Source organism: Parambassis ranga, chromosome 14 (genome assembly GCF_900634625.1).
Source record: "Parambassis ranga chromosome 14, fParRan2.1, whole genome shotgun sequence".
Lineage (NCBI taxonomy): Eukaryota > Metazoa > Chordata > Actinopteri > Ambassidae > Parambassis > Parambassis ranga.
In genome coordinates, this window is record NC_041034.1 from 11,512,953 (window position 1) to 11,525,909 (window position 12,957).

A 12,957-nucleotide genomic window follows, 5' to 3' on the forward strand; every position below is an offset into this window, starting at 1 on the left:
ATCAACGCAATTCGCCGCTTTATATGTAGGAGAGGTCAGGTCACCATCATGAGGTCTGACAATGGTACAAATTTTGTGGCAGCTGAAAGAGAGTTAAAGAAAACTATCCAACAATTGAACAATAACAAGATCGAAAGAGCTTTGCAGCCAAAGGGAATAAAATGGATATTCAACAGCCCAGCTGCGTCCCATCAAGGCGGGATTTGGGAAAGGCAAATTCGCACAGCTCGAAGGATTCTTAATTCCTTAATGAAGGAACAAACAATGAATGATGACTGTCTTCAGACAATAATGTGTGAAGTTGAAAGCATCATCAATGGCAGACCACTCACAAGCGTCTCAGATGATGCAAATGACGTTGAGCCCATAACTCCCAACCATTTATTGCTTCTGAGGTCTCAGCCAACCATGCCACCGGGAATCTTCTGCAAGGACGACCTATACACAAGAAGAAGATGGAAGCAAGTCCAATATCTTGCAGATTTATTCTGGACTAGATGGACGCGAGAATATCTTCCACTACTTCAGGAGCGTCAGAAATGGCTCAAACCCAGAAGAAACTTCATGACAGGAGATGTAGTACTGTTAGTGGACAGTTCTTCTCCCCGCAACTCGTGGGTCATGGGGAGGATAGTTGAAACTTTGCCAGACTCCAGTGGAATGGTGCGGAGAGTGAAGTTGAAAACCCGAACCAGCACTCTGGAAAGGCCTGTAAACAAACTGTGCCTGTTGAAAGAAGCAATGCTAGAAGAATAAGAAAGGAAGACGAGTGGATCTTTATGCAGAGTTACAGTTTAAGTTGCTTGGCTCTTAGTGTGTTAAGTTTGTAATTGATTAGTCCTCCAGCCTAACAATTAGGGGCCGGGTAATGTAAGAGCCAGTTAAGTTAATTTATATGTAATAATAATTTAGTTTAAAAAATGTGAAGCAAATAATTTTATTTGAATTATAAAGACCGTTGCTAAAATACATAATTTAATAATTAAAATATGTTAAAGAATTTTTGTTATAAATACGTCATGCTGTCATAGTTTTACGTTACAGTCAGATTGCAGCTAGACACGTAAGAAGCAACACAGTTTTTTGACCGAGCATACCTTGTCTATTGTATTGTATTTTTTTTGTGTGATTTTAGTAAATCTTGGAAAAGAAGATTCGGTCTCGCTCGCGTTTCTTCAAACTACTGGTTGTTAGGAAGCTGCAAAATTGGGACAGAATTAAAAAGCACAGGAGTGCCAATACACCCCCTTACTGTCTTTTAATATAGGATGTGAGGAAGGTTATTTATTGTTTAGATGTTTTTCTGTGATCACTGACTCATTGTTGCAGCTCAGGCCGTAGCTCCGAATAAAATAAATGCGTAAAACTGACTGTAGGTTCAGGGCATGCAGCTCCATTCATACCACTGTCCATGTGTTCTACAGTTTAATACTTACTGCCACCACCAGGTCGCTGGGGTTCGTGCAGTGCTCTTACGTTACTATTTTGCGTCGTTTTTAGTTTAAATTGATATTTTTTCACAAAGACGTACTTGTTTTTATTTAGGTTTTATTTTATTTTAGAGCGGTGGTGTGTTTGTTTCAATCTGCAGAAACGTGAATGCCGATATTTACGACATCTCATCTGACGTGACGGCAGGACAAGGAGAGGAGCCGTAAATCGTGTTTTGGGGCTGGAGGAGGTCATTAGAAAGTGAGGCGTAATTACGGGCTGGTGTGCCAGCGTGTGTCTGATGCCGCTGTAAGATCAAAAACATTATTTAACAGCTCTAGCTCTCTGTAGTGTTTCAACCGCTGCGAAATGCTTCGTCTAATCCTGCGGGTTAGGCCGTCCTCCGGCCTCTCCTGTCCCCGTGCCCTCCCAGCTGGGCCTGCTGCGCTCGGCTCTCGCTCCGTCCCCGGAACCGGCTGCCTGAGGCGGCTTCACTGTGGAGCTGGTTCCCGGGTTGTGTCTTTGGGCTCCGGCTTCAGCCACAGAGCGACCTTACTGCGGTGTCCCCAGCTGGCTGGTGGCTGTCAGAGCAAGCGTTTCTACAGCCTGCCGCCGCACCAGAAGGTAACGTTACCTGACCGGTTACAGGTTGCTATAGCACCGATGTTTTAGCTAGCATGACCTCCCCAGCTAGCATGAGTTTGAAGCTGCTCGGTGCATCACAAAGCTGTCACTGATTCAAAGGTTATGTCTAAGCAATTAATTACTTTGATGTGATACTACAACGTCCCATTCTGCAGACACTGTGGTTATTCGCTGGAAATTCAGACTCTAGGTGGAAGTTGTACATTTATCCTTATACATTTAGTTAAGTTAGAGGCATCCAGCTGTGAGTGGCAGCTCCCCACATCCCAATCACTGTCATCGCTGTGGCTCCGGGATTAGCCTTTCTGCTATTCAGATTAACTTAATTGTGTAAATATATGTTTTAGGTTATGTCTCCCTAATAATAGACTTGTCAGCTGGTCACGAGAAAAAAATGGTTTGACTAACTGTACGCTGTATTACTATGTGTAGAATATGATGTTATTACTTTGCCTTCTTTAGAAGCTCCATAAAATTAGTGCTAATTAGTTTGATTGCCATTGTAATTTTCTAATTCCAAATAGTTTCCGCACGCCAGCCTCTCAAAGTTGGAGTGGTTTTTGACGTCTCCTCTGCTGTTATCATGGTGGCAGGCTGACACACAGAGGCATACAAAGCTCTGAATTGCTCTGATTCTCCAGCAATTCAGAGCAATCCTTCACATCAGCATTCAAAGCAATGCTTCAGCTGCAGCAATCAAACTTATTATTATTATATGATTTCACTATTACTACAAAAACTCTTTCTGTGTCTTTTATTAACATCTTTCTTACTGGAGCCTGTTTCTGTCTCTATTTGACCTAAAAAGGTACCACAAAAATCACCGATCTCATGATGCCATTTATTGAGCAATGGAATGAGGTGATGATGATGTAGCAACATTGGTTACAACATCTGGCATTTGGCAGTGTTTGCATGCCCCACTGTTTCAGGTTTTGCGTCCTTGAATTATCACCGGGTGCCACTTTCTTGAATCTGTTGTCTCTTCATCAGGTGGAGCTTCCTGCTCTGTCCCCCACCATGCAGATGGGAACGATCGCCCGCTGGGAGAAGAAGGAGGGTGAAAGAATTGGTGAAGGCGACCTAATTGCTGAGGTTGGGCAATGTGTGTGCAGATCCATTCCGTTGTAGGCAAACACCACTACAAACTGGTTTAAAATGGTTTCTCTGTCATTGTAGGTTGAGACAGATAAGGCCACCGTAGGTTTCGAGATGCTTGAGGAGTGCTACCTGGCAAAGATCCTGGTTCCTGAAGGTACCAGAGATGTCAATGTTGGATCAGTGATCTGCATCACAGTTGATAAGTGAGTGTATTGAAATTAAAGCCTGGCTAGTACTCAGCACATTGTGCACAGTTTAAACTGTAAAAAAAACTAGGTGTAAATATATTTTTAAAATCTGTGTGTATATTCTCCCCTGCAGCCCTGACCTAATCCCAGCCTTCAAGGATGTGACGTTGGACTCAATTAAATCAGCTGGTGCCACTCCTTCACCTGCTGCCTCTGCTCCTCCTCCTCCACCTCCTGCAGCAGCTGCTCCTCCTGCGGCCCCAGGCAGCTCTTACCCTACACACATGAAGGTAGGTGTGTTCTCAAATACAGTACAGCCTGCATGAAGAGTGGCAGTGTTGCTGAATGTAGAGGCTGTTTATTAGTTACAGTCTTCTGTGTTCATAGCTATAGTTGTATGAGTTGTATGTATGGATGTCACTGTAGATTACTTTCTAGCATAACTGGTTTATTTGGAGGTGCTCTGCACTTTTCCCACTGATAGAGATTCTGATGCCATTTGATATCCAGCTGTACATGTTGCCAGTGTTTCCAAAAATAAAATCCATGTTAGAGTAAGGGCTGCAACAAAGATACTGGTCCAACAATTTGTGTATGTGTCACTGTTACATCATCTTGTTGCCCTTGAAGCTTAATGTTGCTGAAGTTTGTGTGTGTTTGATCTGTGTGTTATAGATCACACTTCCTGCTCTCTCTCCTACCATGACCATGGGAACAGTGCAGCGCTGGGAGAAGAAGGTCGGAGAGAAGCTGAGTGAAGGAGATCTGCTGGCTGAGATTGAAACAGACAAGGCAACCATCGGTAAACTGATGTGAACACCTCATTGTGTTGGAGCTTTTCTGAAGAAATTTACAGAATACTGATATCTAGACAGGGGTGATCCGACAGACTTTTCAATAAATGTCAGTTTTGCTTTTCAGTGCTCTTCTCTGTTTTTGATAATCTTACTATGTTCTTTCTATGTGTGTCTGTTTAGGGTTTGAAGTGCAGGAGGAAGGATATTTGGCTAAAATCTTGGTGTCGGAAGGAACTCGGGACGTTCCATTGGGGGCACCTCTCTGCATCATTGTAGAGAAAGAAAGTGACATTGCTGCCTTCAAGAATTACGTAGAGACTGGTGTCGCAGAGCCTTCCACACCACCTCCAGCTCCAGCACCGGTGAGACAAGCATACAGAAAGCTTTGTCATTCTGATATATGCATATGTTATAAAGGCCATTTGGTGTTTCTCTTATAGGCTGCAGCTGCACCAGCTGCTGCAGCACCCAGTCCTGCACCAGCAGCTGTTGCCCCAGCAGCATCCAGGAAGGGTCGTGTGTTTGCCAGCCCGCTTGCCAAAAAACTTGCAGCTGATAAAGGGATTGACCTGGCACAGGTCAGTGGTAAGTGACAAAGACACAAGATGCTTCTAAAATGTTACTAAAGACAGAGCTACAGAAAAACCTGTGACATTTTCTACATTGACATGTTTTCCTTTCAGGCTCTGGTCCTGATGGACGAGTCACCCGGAAGGATATTGAAAGCTTTGTTCCTCCAAAGGCTGCACCTGTAAGTGAAATTGGTTCTATTAAACAGCATTTAATAATAATGATAATGCATATTCATTCCTATTTATCAGCATTCTTTTTGTAATACATTTTTGTGAATATTTAGTTTGTGTTGACGCTAATATCACCTCCATTGGCAGGCTGTAGCTGCTACTCCCACTCCAGCCGCTGCTCCAGCTGCTCCAGCACCTGCTGCGGCTCCTGCGGCTCCAGCTGGCACCTTCACAGACATCCCTATCAGCAACATCCGCAAGGTGAGGGCTAATGTTCACCTGACTTTTGGTGGTCTGTTATCTTCCATGACTTCCTCCCCTTCTCAGCTTCCTTCACCGTCTGTCAGGGTAATTTGTGACACACTCAGGCTTTGGTGCTGGTGTGTCGACCGCTTTGAGGCAAACGTCTCAGGAGTTTTCACACTGTAGCTCTGTTATCTCTGACCTGTGCTTCCACATTTTGCCCTGCAGACAGGCACACTATTTATCACAGACTCCACTAACATGCCTCATTTCTCTTCCTGATGAATTATGGATCAAAGCTGAAAGTGCATGTATTTGTCTCTCCTGCAGGTCATCGCTCAGAGGTTGATGCAGTCCAAGCAAACCATCCCCCACTATTATCTGTCTGTAGATGTCAACATGGACCAAGTGCTTGAGCTACGGAAAGAGCTCAACACAGTGAGTTTCTGAATCTTTTCATTCCTTGCTTAAGGAAAGTATTTCCTGTGATTCATTCTCAGCCTCACATTTTCTCTAGGAGGTGAAAGCCCAGAATATCAAGCTTAGTGTGAATGACTTCATCATCAAAGCCAGCGCTCTGGCCTGCCTCAAGGTTCCTGAGTGCAACTCCTCCTGGATGGACACAGTAATCCGACAGTGAGTAAATACATACAAGCACAGGTTTGGTTCTAGTAAACAAAAAATAAGGAAGATGACAGCAACAGAAGCAAATTTAAAGATTTTTGGGGCGTGTGTGCATGTGTTTTATTGGTCCCTTATAGAATAGTGTAGTTGCAAACCTGTGCCAGAAGAGGGCACTACAAGCTCCTCTCATTTTGATCACTGTGCTGCATCAACAGCATTGACTTTTTTTCATTTCTCCAGGAATCATGTGGTGGACGTTAGTGTTGCTGTGAGCACAGCCAGCGGTCTCATCACTCCCATCGTGTTTAACGCCCACACCAAAGGCCTAGCAGCCATCTGCACCGACGTGTCGGCCCTCGCTGCCAAAGCCAGAGAAGGGAAGCTGCAGCCACATGAGTTCCAGGTGCAGCATGTGATCCGATTTCTCCTGTGGGAGAGCCAGTTTTCATTTAATGGGGAGCTAATAAACTTAAACTTTCTTCTTTTTTTAACACCAGGGAGGGACCTTCACAATCTCAAATTTAGGGATGTTTGGCATCAAGAACTTCTCAGCAATTATCAACCCTCCTCAAGCCTGCATCCTCGCTGTTGGAGGCTCAGAGAAACGGCTGATACCCGCTGACAATGAGAAAGGGTCAGTGTCCTGACAGCAGTGTTACATATAATCCTGCACTTACCTCCTTTCTAATGCTGTGTTCTTTTTGTAGGTTTGATGTAGCCAGCATGATGTCAGTGACGCTGAGCTGTGACCACCGGGTCGTGGACGGAGCGGTCGGTGCACAGTGGCTCGCAGAGTTCCGCAAGTTCCTGGAGAAACCTGTCACCATGCTGTTGTGATCAGACTGTACTGCTGTTAACCTGCAGAAGAACATGCAGAGGCCTCTCACTGAAGTGATTTTATTGGTCTAACTTCCTGAGATTAGCTGGCCTGCCACCAGGTCACTCCCAGTTACTCTGAAGGGGAAGAGGCAGAGCTCACTCCGCTTACCTGTCTGTCTCTCCTTTTATCTTCCTCCTCTCGCTTTCTCACTCATTCTATTTATTGTGTCCCCATCAGCAGAGACCAGAGCTAGGTATACTTTTCTGTAGGTTTAAAGACTGGCTATATGTCACTAGAACATGGATATTGTTTTACAAAGGGAAGTGTTACAGGTTCAACCAGTCACAGCATTCGCCCCATAACTCTGTATGCGTGTGTGTGTGCACATGTATTTCTACACACCTATCTGTGATTCTGTGTGAATACTATAAAGACAACAGGAAGTTGTGGGTTCCAGTCTTTTAAGTCATTTTGATCTACCTGACACTGTAGCTAAATATAAGTGACACACACACAGTCCAGATCTGCACACACACACACAGTTTTCTCCCTGTTTAGTGGACACACCTAAATTATTTAGAGTGCTTTCTGTGAATTGATGCTAAAGTGTGTATATTCTTCACTTTGGATGAACACAATGGTGTATATATAATTACAGTGAGCTGTTAGCTCTGGAGAGACCTCGCCCTGTAATTTAATAAATGTATAGTCCCGAATGATAACAGAAACTCTTAAAGGAAAAACGGTTTTTGCCAATTCTTTCTTCAGCGGAGACTTTCTAGTCTGTACCTCACAGCTGAAACGCACAAAGCTGGTGCTGGATGTTATTTGTTATTTGAATAAATTGGGAAAAGTCAACATATAGGCTATTTGGTTTGGGTCTTTATAAACTTGGGTCCTTATAAAAAGTTATGTAGGAAGGCAACATATCAGCGTGAGAGTAGCTCGTACAGTCTGCTAATAGCAGCCAAGTCCCTTCTATTTGAAGAACATCACACAGGGTGCTCTGTTTAAACTGCTTAAGCTGGCTGACCGTTCCTCTGCTTCTACATGCCACCCCCCACCACAACTCTTCCTTTTCATGCAGACCAGTCACTCGTATCTGTTGCCATAATTTTCTGCTACTCTCTTTTGGATAACATTTGACATAGCTTATAATGTTAAACTTAATTCAAGTGGTCACATTAAAACAGTTGGAAACGTTTTGGAAATTTGTGTACACTAAATGGGAAACAGTGTGTCAACCTCTGTGTACATCATATTGCTAAATGCTAACTGTTACACAATAAAACATCCACAGCACCTGTACATGGGTGCAGATTGCTGTGCAAGTACCAGGTTAGCACAAAAATGCTGTTTTTTTTGTTTATATCAACACAACATGGAATCTTAACTGAAAAAAAATGTTCAAACACACATCCACACCAACTTAAATATTATTGTTAATTTACTTCAAGTCAGTCAGGTTCAGTGAAAAAAACTCTGCTAAATGAGCTATTTGCTAATGAAGCTCATTAAATCTGACACTGCTTGGCCTGAATTTAGCCTCTAATGGGAGTGGCATCATGTTGTGAACTTCACATGTCTGTGTGATAAATGAAGGACTTGGCAGGCAGATAACTTATGTTTGTCATCAATTAACCAATTTCATTCACACCAGTGACAACCTTAAGTTTTTAAGTCTGCTGCTTGGATCACTACATCACCGTGTAACATGCCATTAGTTGTTTGTTCTGTTGTAAAAATACATTACAGACTTACACCCATGACCTACAACCTTTAGGTTATGAATTTTAGCACCCTTTAGCACTGTTAGCATAGCTAAACGGTCATGGTCCATGGTCCCTGCTAAACTTTGCTCGCCCCACAGATACCGCAGGTCTGTTCAGTCTGGATCAGGTTAATAAAACCAATTCACCTGCTGTCACTAACCTCACAGCTTAATCTGATTTTTTTCCCAAGCTGACTTAATGAGGCACACAGAATAAAATGAGTGTGAAAATAAAGGAGGGTGGGGTTGGGTGCATCGCTCAATAGATTATTAATGCATGCCTAGTTCTGTGGCCACCAGCTTGTACACAGGAGAGAGGGGGCTGTCTCTCTCTGTCTTTCCTGTCAGCTATGGGCTCTTCTGGAAGATGGATGCTCTGCATTATGTGTGTGTTTCTCATCACTCTGGAAAATGGTGAGTCTGTCTTCAGTTTATCTTCAGACAAAACTGTAAATTATTTGTAATTTATTTTACAAATATTACAGTACTACATTAGCTCCAGGTGTTGTTTTTAAAGGAATTCTTCAGTTGCATTAGTTTTTGCAGATAATTACTGTGTTACAAGCCTTTGGAGGACACAAGCTTAAATGTAAGATGAAGGATTTATCAAAAGACATCAACTTCATCAAAGAGCTAAAGATATTTTCCATTTAGTGCTGTCATTCATTAATCATCATATGTCATATGTATAATTTTACAGTTTACAGGACAGCTTATGTTGATTTTAAAGACATGTGCTGCAACTATCTTGTGAATATTTTTTATAAACGCATCTCAGTGAAGTGGCGTGTTGTTCCCCTCGCTCTGCAATCAGTTTGGCTCAAACTCAGAGCTGTCGAGTGTAATTAACAACTAAGAGGCACACACACACATACAAAACAAAAGGCCCCGGGATATTAGAGAGGACAATAGTGGGGGAATTCATTATTGCTTTAATGAAGAGGCAGAGGAGGGCCCAGGGCCGTTTCTAGCTTTGTGGGGGTCCTGTGTAAGATGCTGTTTGGGGCCCCTAGTTTGTCAAACTACAATAGAGAGATTCCTAACCCTTTACATGATCCACAGACATGCTACAATCTATGAGCCTAATCAGACTTGTGTAATCAATCCGGCTAGAGTGGAATTCTGGCCGTATCTCGCTCTAGCCGAATGATAATACCAGGAAAACATTCCTCTATTCATCAATAAATAAAACAGATACTGAGTGTTTTTTTAAATGAGTGTTTTCTTTATATTTTTTTGAAACACTGGAATAAAAATACAAACAAACCATTATCTATTTTAAAGTGCAACAATAAAGATAAGCTACTACAAACGCTGCTTCCCGGCTATTTAAGTAGCTCAAAATTAACTCTCCACCTTCTGAGTCTGTCCAGAATGAATGGGAGAGAACTGAAGGCCAGTCAGCTGGGTTTACAAAAAAAAAGACAACTAACCATGTAAGTCTGCTTGCTGGTGGGGAGGACATCCTGAGGAATATGAATGTTCTGGGGATTCCTGTTCAGTCTTATTTTATTATTGCAGTGATGTTGCACTATTATTCTGTTTTTATAATAAACATTGTACTGTACAGTGTCCCTTTAAAGCATGTACCCAATTCAATATTAAGAGGCTTTTGCATTATTTACACATTGTACTTGTTAAAGTAATAAAACAAGGACAAATGATCCACAGCCACATATCCACAATACTCAACAATAGGCCTAATATTTATACAATACAATATATTATTTGTCACCTAAAAAATATTTAATGTTATTCATAAAGCAGTAGCACAATTCTAATTAGAGGTCTACCAAATACATATTAAACTTTATAAAAGTAAGAAGTGGCAAATACCCGAGATACAGCAGACATCTGCACAACAACCCACACTCCCAACTTGTAATAGGCCTGGTGTCAGTAAGTCAGTAACATGGCAGGACAGCAGTCAGTTCACTTGCAATGTGTTCATTTTATTTTAGCCCGACCTTCATTAAACAAACACCAAAGCTTACATGAGCATACAAATCCTAGCTAGCTAACTAACATTTATCTGAGGCTAGCTGAGCTAGCTAGCAAGCAGGACAAAGAAACAAACAAACTTGCTAAAACTCGGCGTTAAATCTCCCCATCCACCCCACACCACGAATAAAAGCCTTACCTTTGGTCTTTGGCGGTTTTCTCCCTCAGTTCTTGCGTTTTTCTGTCCCACCAGGATCAATTATTTTTGACGCCATAACACTCTTCGCCACAAATCATTCCCATCGTACCTGTCGCGTCACTTACTGCGTGACAAGGGCAGTCCAACAATTTTGACGTAATTTTGCCACAAAAACCACACAAGCCACAGCTTATCATTATAGTTTATTTTGTTTACATTCTAAATGTATTTTTAAGCATATAATAAATTATATAATAAATATTAATAAATATAATAAATATTTATATAATAAATTATATAAATTATATAAATATATATATATATATATATATATATATATATATAAGCCACCAGGGGACCCCACAGCTGCCTAGAATTAAAATGACCTCTTTATCTGTAGCTATTTCATGTGTTTTTATATATTATATTATATATATATATATATATATATGGTGGCCCTGGTGGCTTGGGGGGGAACTACACACACACACACATGCAGCAAAGCAGAATAATAGCACACGAGTAAATCATGAGAAATAACTCCTGACTGTGCTAACTGACACAGCTGCTCTCAGAGTGGCCATGAGGGAATCCAGTCTGGAGGTGGTTCGAGGGGATTTTGTCATCCTGCCATGTTCCTTCTTCACCTCCACCCACCTCACAAGACTCAACATTATCTGGACCCTGGCTCCTTTTTCAAGCCCAGAAAGCCCAATACAGGTCTGAACATTACACACACACACACACACACTGTATGGATGTATGAGATGATGTATGTTTTTTTCTTTTTGTGTTCTTAAACTACTTCCAGGTGATTGTTTACGACCATGGACAGGTGATTGAGGACCCCTCCCTCACTGGCAGGGTGGCTTTTACAGGTAATGTTAGCTTCCTGTTTCACTGTTTATATGTGTATAATTTAAATCTTAATAGCATCAATTATTTCCTGTTAAACAACTGCAGGCATTCCCTCGAGTGCAGACATCATCCTGAATGACACACGGGTATCAGATGCAGGTATTTACCGCTGCATGGTGAACAACCCACCAGAGACAGCAGATCCTGGCATAGGAGAGCTGGTGCTCAGCGTCCTTGGTGAGTGTCCAGTTCTATTAAAATAATGAAAGGTGAATTTCTATTTTCTTTTTCTCCAGTTATGTAGCTATATATATATTTTTTATGTTGTTGCATTTTTTTAGCAACCAGCTGCAATGTTCTGGACTATAAAACTCAAATAATAATTAAGAATCCTGTACTCCATTAAAAAATAACTAAATAATCACAAGAATAGTGTCTTCTTGTCACTTTATTGTTAATAATCTAAATAAAAACAAATGGAAATGTTAATTTTGGGCCTCAAACCTTTTTTTAGCACCACCATCACTCCCCATGTGTCAATGGGATGGAGAAACTGACATGGGAGGAAGTGTCACTCTGTCCTGCTCGGTGGCAGAAGGCATCCCCACTCCAGAGATCCGCTGGGATAAAGTGAATCCAGAGGAAATCTCACTTCCCATCAACATGGATGGTCAGTGCCACACACACCACACATTTAAAGCTATGCGTCAGCTGAGCTGAATGTGTAAAATCAGTGAAATGCTCCTTTAAGGATGCACTTTGAACACGTCTCCTCTCTCTCAGGAGATCTGTCTGGGTTCGTCCAGATTGTCAATGTGTCATCTCAGACGTCCGGCCTATATCGTTGCTCTGCCGCCAACATCTTGGGAACAGAGAACTGCTACATCAACCTGTCTATTTACAGCAGTGAGTAGCTCTTTGTGCACCCGTGATCCTCCCAGCCTGATTGTTTTTTTAACAACTCTGTCCTCTGCTTGTCTGCAGTCCCGGACACTTCCTCAGGCATACTGCAGGGTGTGCTGCTGACCTTGTGCATGAGCTTGATATTGCTGGCACTGCTGGTGCTCATTCTGTGGCTCCATCGCACAGGGCAGGACGGCAGGTGGAGGGAGGGGAAAGGAGAAGATGAGGAGTGTTACAATGAAATACGATACACACCGTCTCTGATGAAGCGCTCCTTTGTTTGACTTCTCTGCATTAACAAAGACTTTCAGGACTTTTTAGATTTGTGTAGAAAAGGGATGGGCTGCTCCACAGCTCTGCAGCATCACAAACCTTGAAATAAATACACAATTTCTGATGCCATGGTATTTCATTCTCAGTGGTACTGCAATGCACTCAGGACCCCTGGATCTCAAAAAAAATATCGCTGAACATAAACCACTTATAGAATCTTGCATTTAATCTAAAATTCTTACTTCAATATTGAACTCGCCAATTTTTTTTGCCACCGATTCCATCAGGTAACATACATGTGTTCTTCTGTTTTAGATGCAGATTTGGGTGGCCAATTGCCGGCAACTGCAGTGCTACTAAAGGCTGTTAAACATGATGTTAAAGATAAAAACACATTTAAAATTGTGACACATTAAAGAG

General features: G+C 42.0%; 2 protein-coding genes and 1 long non-coding RNA gene across 3 annotated transcripts; 2 read left to right on the forward strand and 1 right to left on the reverse strand.

Annotated features, from left to right (window-relative positions):
- The first annotated feature begins 1,639 nt into the window (after window positions 1-1,639).
- Window positions 1,640-7,900, forward strand: dlat (dihydrolipoamide S-acetyltransferase (E2 component of pyruvate dehydrogenase complex)). Its single transcript, XM_028421685.1, has 14 exons — window positions 1,640-2,055; window positions 3,070-3,171; window positions 3,256-3,380; window positions 3,499-3,655; window positions 4,041-4,167; window positions 4,343-4,524; window positions 4,603-4,747; window positions 4,846-4,913; window positions 5,053-5,166; window positions 5,479-5,586; window positions 5,666-5,784; window positions 6,013-6,175; window positions 6,270-6,406; window positions 6,480-7,900. Exons 1-14 carry the CDS (start codon window positions 1,801-1,803, stop codon window positions 6,607-6,609), a joined length of 1,932 nt encoding a protein of 643 aa, XP_028277486.1. The 5' UTR covers window positions 1,640-1,800; the 3' UTR covers window positions 6,610-7,900.
- LOC114446202 (uncharacterized) lies at window positions 6,059-10,632 on the reverse strand. Its single transcript, XR_003671740.1, has 3 exons — window positions 10,504-10,632; window positions 6,450-6,630; window positions 6,059-6,199 (listed from the first exon to the last, which is right to left on the reverse strand). It is a non-coding gene; the product is annotated as an uncharacterized LOC114446202 (long non-coding RNA).
- A 426-nt stretch (window positions 10,633-11,058) lies between these two features.
- Window positions 11,059-12,548, forward strand: LOC114446538 (immunoglobulin superfamily member 11; the record flags this gene model as incomplete). Its single annotated transcript, XM_028422186.1, has 6 exons — window positions 11,059-11,223; window positions 11,315-11,381; window positions 11,467-11,598; window positions 11,876-12,031; window positions 12,145-12,267; window positions 12,346-12,548. Coding segments are annotated over 6 exons (846 nt in total), but the record flags the coding sequence as incomplete, so codon positions are not given.
- Between the last annotated feature and the right edge of the window lie 409 nt (window positions 12,549-12,957).

Excerpts from the sequence above, each read along its gene's own strand:
- dlat (XM_028421685.1), top strand. The coding sequence starts at position 1,801 with ATGCTTCGTCTAATCCTGCGGGTTAGGCCGTCCTCCGGCCTCTCCTGT. Across the intron at positions 5,167-5,478 it reads CTATCAGCAACATCCGCAAG|GTCATCGCTCAGAGGTTGAT; the intron begins GTGAGGGCTAAT and ends TCTCTCCTGCAG. Across the intron at positions 6,176-6,269 it reads TGCAGCCACATGAGTTCCAG|GGAGGGACCTTCACAATCTC; the intron begins GTGCAGCATGTG and ends TTTTAACACCAG.